Genomic DNA, 8,481 nt, shown 5'->3' with positions numbered 1-8,481 from the left:
GAAAATCATCCCCTATAGCAACTAAACACAGTTGTTTTTGTTATTTTGGGTTATTATCATAACTGTAAATATAGGCCTCTTTTTCCTGGTTCACCCCAGCTGCACTCATGCCCCCAGGCTGCAGTGGCTGTCCAGAGAGAGAGAGAGAGAGAGAGAGAGAGAGAGAGAGAGAGAGAGAGAGAGAGAGAGAGAGAGAATGTAAACTAGACTCGCCTTCCTTGGGTCTCGTTGGTTGATTCTCTGCCTAGCGGTTTTGTCCTTGAGAATGTGCAGACACGGGGCAGATAATGTTCTGACACCAGAAACTCTAGACCGGGACCAGATCAACACTTACTCTCTTATGCTTCTTCTACTTCTCTGCTTCTATGTCATACTATCCCGGACATGCAGATAGAAGAACGACAGTGTTTGTTGATATTTTTGTGTATCGAAATCACAAATGTGTTTTAACTCTTATTTGAAAAGCACATTTAATTGAAATCATGCTTGAACTTGATAGCCTACTGTGTGCGCATATTTGCATACAGTAATAATTAAGAAGGAATACAGACTTCTGCACGCGTGTTGACACATGGCTATCATAAATTCCATTAATGTTAACCATAAAAATATCACACCCGCAGGCGCGCACAAGGGATTATATTAAAGCTGAGGTCTGGCTCCGCTGATCATCACGCGACAGGGTCGGACTTTATGTAAGACTCAAATTGTGTAACAACCAGTCGGATTGAACCGTTTATTGTATTCAAAGCCATGCACCCAGAAAATGCAAAATAGTTTTACCACTTAATGTAAATCTGAGATTTTCATCTCTTCTCCGGCATGTTGCAAGGTCAAAGATCTCCTTTTACCGTGCGCTCTTGTGACGGCGGGGTTTCTGCAGAAGTCAGCATGCCAGCAGAGGCCAGCAGCATGTATAGGAATCTCCCTGCAGCGCCACATAAACGACCAGACCCGGTGATTTAATCACAGTAGGCCAGTGGGCTTTGATCCAAAAGTTTCCTCATCATTCTTAAGTCTGAAAATAAAATAAAGGCAAAGGACTAATGGCATTCACGCAATTTAGCGAATAAGTTCTTGATGAAAAAGAAATTGTCCTATAGCTCTGGCTCTATTTTTCCTTGGCAGGAAGTGAGTGTGTTCAGGCGCTACTATCGCTGTAGTGTGTGTGTGTGTGTGTGGGATTATTAATTACTGGTAATATGTCACTCCACGCCTAACTTTGTTATTATATCACAGATATTTCCTATGGCGGCAGAAAACAAGTCTGAGAGGTGATTATTGCCATTTCAATGACTTTAATAAGCAAAATAGGAAACAATTTCTTCCAAAAAACAACCAAAAATAAGACAAAACAGAAACCAGCCTGAATGGAACAGTTCAATTTTAAGTGTTTAACTATTATTTATATAAACAGGATTGAAAATTGATCCTCATCATCGCAAAGTAGTACATGGAATAGGTGAAAACAAAACAACAACCCGCTGCTGCAGTTTCAGTTCGATTTCAACACAGTTGAATCAGAGACAAACCAAAGATTGTTAAATGCATGACTTTTCAACAATAGGTTCAAATGCAAGCACCATGCTTATTCGATATGATCTGACAGTTTGTTAATTTAAATCATTAAAATAAAAAACTTTTAACTATGCATCTGGCCAGCAGAACCAGAATCATCAAATAATAATAGAATAGACAAAAAACGTATTACATAACATAAACATTGTTTTCATTTTGAGAATTTGCACAACCTGAATCCCCTTTTTTACTGACCGGCAGGAAAAAAAAAAATCAGGAAAACACAGAACATTAATAGTCAAACTTTGTATTAAAATGCTCGCGCTATTTACATATTAACTCTACACAAAACCCCTGACAAGTAAGTTGTTGTTTCTAAATATTGTTAAAAATATAAAATCATTAATATTGGGCTCAGTGTAATATGCTACAGGTGGCCGCCAATCGGAATGAGAGGTTTAGTCTGGGTTTGATGTGGTCTGTTAAAGAGTTAATAGAAAGGCAGAACATAACTTAACTGAATTAGTGGCACAAAAGCCACGTTGAATTACAATGACACAGAGCACCAACCCACATTGTGTGTGCTGCTAAACAGTATGTAGAAAACGTGTAACCTCGCCTTAATTCTGTGCAATCTGGGTCCAATAATATTGTGGCCACGTGTTTGTCTCCTGAGCCTCACAGAACATGTGTCCAAATATCACTCTTAAAACTTTGCACTGTGCGGAATAATATCACAATATAGTATCCTAGTATGTCTTCCTGGAGGGAGGTCTGCACAAACTTCAAAATGAAAACTTGCAAATCATCATCCAAAAAGTGCACTTGACACACAAAGTTTGTTGTATTTAAATGCAACAGAAAAAACGCACTCCTCTCAATCAATACCCCACATGATAAAAAAAAACAACATAAAAAATAAATGGAAAAAAAACACAAAACAAAGAAAGAAAGAAGTTCAAACCAGCCTCCTCAATCTTGTTGTGCAGTTTTGCGGTTGCCTAATATTTACAAGCTCAAAGAAACCCACACCATCTGATACTGCACCGGCAGTCCTGCTGTTCTGTCCCCGCTGCATTTCTCTAACCCCCCAAAACTATGGAGAAGCGCAGATCAACAACATGCTCTTAATATACACGAGAAGATGAAAGTACAAAATAGAAATTATTACCGTACATGTCCAGCATGCAGGATTAATATTTAATGCAGATTTTTTGTTTCAATATATATTCGAATATAACCAAGCAGGCAATAAATCAATGAGATGTTGCATAAAATGTCCCTCCCGTCTTGGGTTAGTAGACAGAAGTTAAATTTGCATAAAGTGGAGTCTTGCTTTTGGATTTTTTTTCTCAGATTACGGGCCCACTTGTCGAATGTGAGTCTCGTGTGTGTTGCAGGCTGCGAGGCCAGGCCTGCTAGTTGTTTCATAACAATGCCATCATTTTGGAGAACAAAATTACAAGACAACGGCCTCGACGCCATCCCACATACTTACAGATTATTTCAAAGCTGTATAGCCTCAAAGGAAGAAAAGTAAAAGTTCATCAGACGATCCTCTTCGTTGAAGAAGAAAGAAAAAAGTCTCTTCACTACAAAGCAACTAATCTACAAAGATGCTGCGACTGGTCAGACACTCTACATTGCTCTTTGTATCTCAGTTGACACGCTGATGGAGAGATGATTATATATGAGAATACTATTTGGATGGATTATTCTTCTAATATGAATATAATTGTTACCGTTATTAGTATAATCATAAACAGTATGGGAGGTGTGGATTATTATCGTTTGTTCATCGGCCAGTCAGTCATTTGTGGAGAAAGGAAAGGTGGAGGGGAAAGTTTGTTGTGAGGGGGTTCACAAGAAAAGGCTACGACAACTCACATGAAAAACTCTGGTGATGAAGGGTTGTCACTGGTTGAGCCAGCCTCGCGGAACCCGTTAGGCCTACTGGCCCCTGACCCGGTCAGTTTCTCACACTTGAGTTTGTAGGCGTCCCTCTCTCTCGCCAGCCGGCTGATCTCTGCCTTCAGCTGCTCCACCTGGTTAATCAGCTGCGTCTTCTCGTTCTCCAACACGTGCTTCTGCTGCACCCGCTTATACCGGCAGGACTGCGCGTAGCCCCGGTTCTTCAGGGTCCTCCGCTTCTGCTTGAGGCGGATGACCTCGTCCTTGGTGAAGCCCCGTAGGTGTCTGTTGAGCTCCCTCACCGACATGGACACCAGCTGATCGTCGGAGAAGCGATCCTCCACGTTGAGTCCGCTCCCGGAGCCGTGGTGCCCCGCCGACTGGCTCAGGTGGCCGTGCGGATGGTGGTGATGGTGGTGGCGGTGGTGATGGAGCGACTGGTGGGAGTCTGGGGAGACCGGGGACGGGCTGTCGGGGTCCTGGCTGTGGTGATGGTGGTGCTGCTGGCTGTGTGGGTGGTTGTGTCCGCCCGGGTGTCCGGACAGTTCATCGGCGTGGTGCGGGATGCCCCCCGCATATGGGTGATGGTGCTGCTGGCCGTGGCCGTGGTGGCTGTGATGATGATGCGGGCCCCTGTAGCCCTCGAAAGCGCCTTGCTGCTGCAGCTGCTGTTGGACATGCGGAGGCGGAGGGTGGCCGTGAGCTGTGGCTCCAATCAGGGCCTCCACTGCGTCCTCTGGGGTCATGCTTAGCGTCTGCGGATCTATCTGCTGGTGGTACCCGGTGTTCGGCATCCAGTACAGCTCCTCTAGGTGGCTTTTCTGTTCTGTGGGGCTGAAGCTGGGTGAGGAGGGCACCGAGCTGCAGGGTGTACTGATGGGGGTGGACGACACAGAGCCTTGGGGTTGGAGGCGGTTACACTGGCGCACCCCGTTGCGCTCCAGCCCGGCCAGGCCTTCCTTCTTCACGTCAAACTTCATCAGGTCAAAATCATTGACATATTCCAGAGCCAGAGGGCTGCTGGGTAGCTCCGGGCCCATGCTCAGCTCTGCACTCATGCTGCCGTCGCGACTCTTTTGCAGATACGCAAAGGTGCTTGCGAGCGTTGCAAAAACTGGCTTGTTAAATAGTGTCTCTTCTCTCCTTTCTTGTTTCATGCAATAGTTCTTTTGGCTCCTCCACTGCTGTGCACAGACTTGCTGTAGCATGAAACAGCGTGTGATCGGTTGGGGAAAAAAAAGGAAAATGAAGAAAAAAAAAAAGTAGTGGAGGAAAACTTTCACACTATGCTCTGCACACGGTTTGCGTCATATAGCCTACTTCTGCTGGGATAATCTGGCAGAGAGACCAGACGGGAGGTAGAAAGCAATGCGTCTCAGTGCAAAAGTAAAAGCTCAGTCCCTTCAGTAGAAGTGTACTCGCATACAAAAACAACATAAATAATAATAAAGGAAATACCACGTCTGTTCGCTGATACGGGCACCAGTCCACGTTGCGACTTCTTGGTTGTAAGTCCTTTTTTTCTCCAGGAAAATAATAGGAGCAAATAAGCAGAGTAAATAGGGCGTCTGATTTTCGCTGAGACGCAGCTTTTCCAGCTCTGCACCGCAGAGATTTAAAGGCTCGCCTCTCTTTCTCTCTCCCACTCAGTGGTATCCAGCAGACTGCGCTTGGAGCCAGCCAGCGCTTTATCCCTATAGCGCACCGTGACGTCGAGCTGAAAGGCTGGCTCCGTTGCGCTCAGCTCTCCAATGGGAGCAGGACTCTGCGCAGAAATAGAGGAAGAGGAGGAAAACGGAGGAGGAGGGCACACGATACAGTCTTGACAGCTACAGTCAGCTGACCGACTTCCCTAAGAGCAGAAGGTAGAGAGAAATGCCTTTATACTTCATGGACACGACTGTGGTGTAACGCACTGCTCCTTGTCTTTCCTCGTGACAGTTTGTAGTGTAATGTGAGTGATTTACAGGCTACAATGCTGTGAGTTCAATGACAACGATCTAATACCACGTTTAGGGCACAAACCCCCCTTAGAAAACTTAAGATATTAACAAAATGTTAATGGTATTTAAGTGTAAAAGTTGATGTAAATTGGAAATCCTAGCTTTCTGGTGATAACAGTTGTTTCCAAAATGCACCTTGACTTGTATCATTTTCCAGAAATCTAAAAGAAACAAAGGCAGTGCACATGAATCCCATAATTTCGCGATAATGTTATTTGCAATGAGAGAGCTTTAAACATCTTGATTTTAAATGGACTTTTACTTATTCAATCGCTTTTTGCAGTAATATGTTTCAATGCTTTCAAGTTGACATGTGATTTCAAAAACAATCACCATATGCTATCTGTCACAAGATAAAGATCGAGGTGATAGGTTGCCAGTTTTTAACAGTGTTGAAAAGTGAAATTTTGACCTTTCTCGCAAACAAGGACACATAACGTTATTGTGTTACTCCGCACTTAATGTTGCAGTCACAAACACGTGGCTTACAGTCAGATTTGGAAGTTTAGAATAGGCCTATGTTATATAGGCCACAATGGAGAATCATAATATAATCCTATACAAATCTTTGTATAATTTATAGGCCTATGTCTGTGATCCTCAATATTGACTACATATGGAGACCTTCCTACACTGAACTTCATAGATGAGAATTTAAGCAATAATATGACCACAGCTGCACTCCTGTGTGTATTTGTATAACCCTGTGTTAGAATCATTATGGGTTAAGTGTATTTTTTTTCTGGTGAAAGTAAAGTTGACTTTGTTCCAAGCCTGTTATTACTCCCGGATTCCCACATCAGGCTCCTCTTGGCTCGCGAGTTTGTTTTACACCGTGCAGCATCACAACAGGGTATTCACCAGAAAACAGGCTCAAGGCTGCCCCTGCGTGGCCAACACAAGCTGCTGAGACGCTGCCTAGATAGATTTCCTTTCACTTTGCGCTTGGATTTTTCTTTTTTACCTACGCGCTAATTGCTCGTTTTAAAGGTCACATCCTTTAAACATCCCTCCAATTATGACTGACAACAATTAATCTCTGTCATTTGAGTCTCATAAACACTCAGTGTCACATGTTTAGTCATCTCGCTGACACTGTCTAACAGGTAGTTTGGCCAATATAGGATCAGATCCTCCAGCATGTGTGTGCGTATTGATTTGATTTGTATTTTAATTGCCCGCCAAAAAAAAAAAAAAGTAGTGTGAGCAAATGTCTCGCTTCCTTGCAGAAAGAAACTGCTTGTAAATGAGTCAATTTAAAGGATCGATTGGATTATCATTTCGTTTCCACCTCATATGCACGGTTGAGTACAGCCGCGACCAGAGCGTATTGATCAGGCTGGATGCAAGAGGAGGCTGCCAAAGATGAGATCCGATAATGAAGGGCGTATTTGTTTGGTTTCAATTCTTAATCAGTTGTGCAGCAGCGATGATCCCTGAATCCAGTCATAAATCATAGCCCATACTCACTATTATGGTTTACTTTATATTTTTTAAACGCAATTCAAGTCATAGTTTAGGTTATATAAGGATATTTTAGTTTAGACAAAAGTCTGACCTATTTTTACAACTATATGAAGGTGAAAAAGCTCAAAAATAACATTGAAATTACACAGTCTTTACAAATTTGAAAGAGAATATCAACATCTTCATAAAGCATTAATGAGAAATTTAACAGAAACGAAAGATTATCACTTACCTATTTGTCATCGTGTATTATTATTATTATAATTATGATGATAGTAATTATTGTTGCTATGATTTTAAGTCTAGTATTAGTCTAGTGTAGAGATGTTATGAGGCTGTCATTATTTGAACCAAAAGCAAATTATAATAATTGGCTATTTTAATTCAAGGATAATAAAAGTGCACTTTAAAGCGATTCTCGAGTGTATTTATTCCTCACGTGATTTTTAGCTTTTATCAAGAGAGGGAGAGTGGTGATTTATCCTGAACCTTTCTAACATCTTAAGCCTGTTTAGCCTCAGAGCGCCTGGATATAACCCCACACTAATGTACTGAAAAACTCATTCAAGCCACTTTTTTTTTTTTTTTAAACGTGGAGGTAGCGTTAAAGTCATCCTCTTTTTATTCCCTTTAACTGCAGGCGAGCTTCTCAATTCTCAGCTCCAACTTCAAAAGCGCCCTGAGCGAGTCGTGCCGAGCCGAGCTGCTCTAAAACCCCTTCCCAACGAGGCCGAGCCGACGGCAGCCCCATTAGGTCGTAATGCTCTCTAATATAGCCCGAGTCCACCGTCTAATAGATCCAGGCAGACCTGCCGGTGGCTCTCCCCCTTCGGTAATAGCGGGCTGTAATGGAGAGACGAGATGTAAAAAAGCGTCCATGTCAGCAGCATATCGGTGGTTAATGATCTATTAAGTGATCCGTGTGCTTATGGACAGCGAAAAAAAGTGTTGATGCTTGCTTATTCGCCCCTAATGAGAGTCCCATCCTACGGATTTTAGGAATGAATAACAGAAATAAAATCACCTTTAAAATGATACATTTAACAGTTGACGCATGGAGGCTGCAGTGGCAGCAGAGCTTCCCACAGCTCACATCTCACACCTGCAACAGGCCCGCTGGTTTCACACAGGAGGCCCATGGTGTTGTCTATAGGAAGAGACATGATCCCCCTCACAAATATGGATTTGTTTTCTGCTCCAGGACCTATCCATGCACGTGCACTTGCTGTCCGGAGGCCGGGATGTATTGCCAAGACCGCTTGGATCTGTCTAAGCTCTGTATGGGAGATGCAGTGACTATAAGGAATACTTTTTTTTTTTTTTTACAGTCAGAATCAGAATCTGTGTCTCACTCTAAGGTAAACAGTTGGTTTTATTTGCTCGTCTTTTGGCCGTTTGGCGTGCGTAATGATTAACTCTTATGTTCCCCCTCGACCATTCCTGGAAATGTTGCAGAACAAAACGGAAGGTAGCCGAGTTGGAAGGCCAATGACAGGGAGAGTGAGGGATGGAGATGGAGAGGTGCGGTGCTTTCGGAAGTGCTGCTTTGATGAGCTTTGACGCAGGAGGGAAGAAAAGAGAC

The 8,481-nt window shown here is 43.1% G+C and overlaps 1 protein-coding gene across 1 annotated transcript; it reads right to left on the bottom strand.

Annotated features, from left to right (window-relative positions):
* Nucleotides 1-1,278: 1,278 nt before the first annotated feature.
* Nucleotides 1,279-5,141, bottom strand: mafba (v-maf avian musculoaponeurotic fibrosarcoma oncogene homolog Ba). Its single transcript, XM_039801256.1, has one exon. The coding sequence runs from the start codon at nucleotides 4,635-4,637 to the stop codon at nucleotides 3,402-3,404; it is 1,236 nt and encodes a 411-aa protein (XP_039657190.1). The 5' UTR covers nucleotides 4,638-5,141; the 3' UTR covers nucleotides 1,279-3,401.
* Between the last annotated feature and the right edge of the window lie 3,340 nt (nucleotides 5,142-8,481).

The sequence above is a fragment of the Perca fluviatilis genome, chromosome 5 (genome assembly GCF_010015445.1).
Source record: "Perca fluviatilis chromosome 5, GENO_Pfluv_1.0, whole genome shotgun sequence".
NCBI lineage: Eukaryota > Metazoa > Chordata > Actinopteri > Perciformes > Percidae > Perca > Perca fluviatilis.
Note: the sequence above shows the minus strand (reverse complement) of the source record. Positions and strands in the feature narration are given on the sequence as shown.

Excerpts from the sequence above, each read along its gene's own strand:
- mafba (XM_039801256.1), bottom strand. The coding sequence starts at position 4,637 with ATGCTACAGCAAGTCTGTGCACAGCAGTGGAGGAGCCAAAAGAACTAT.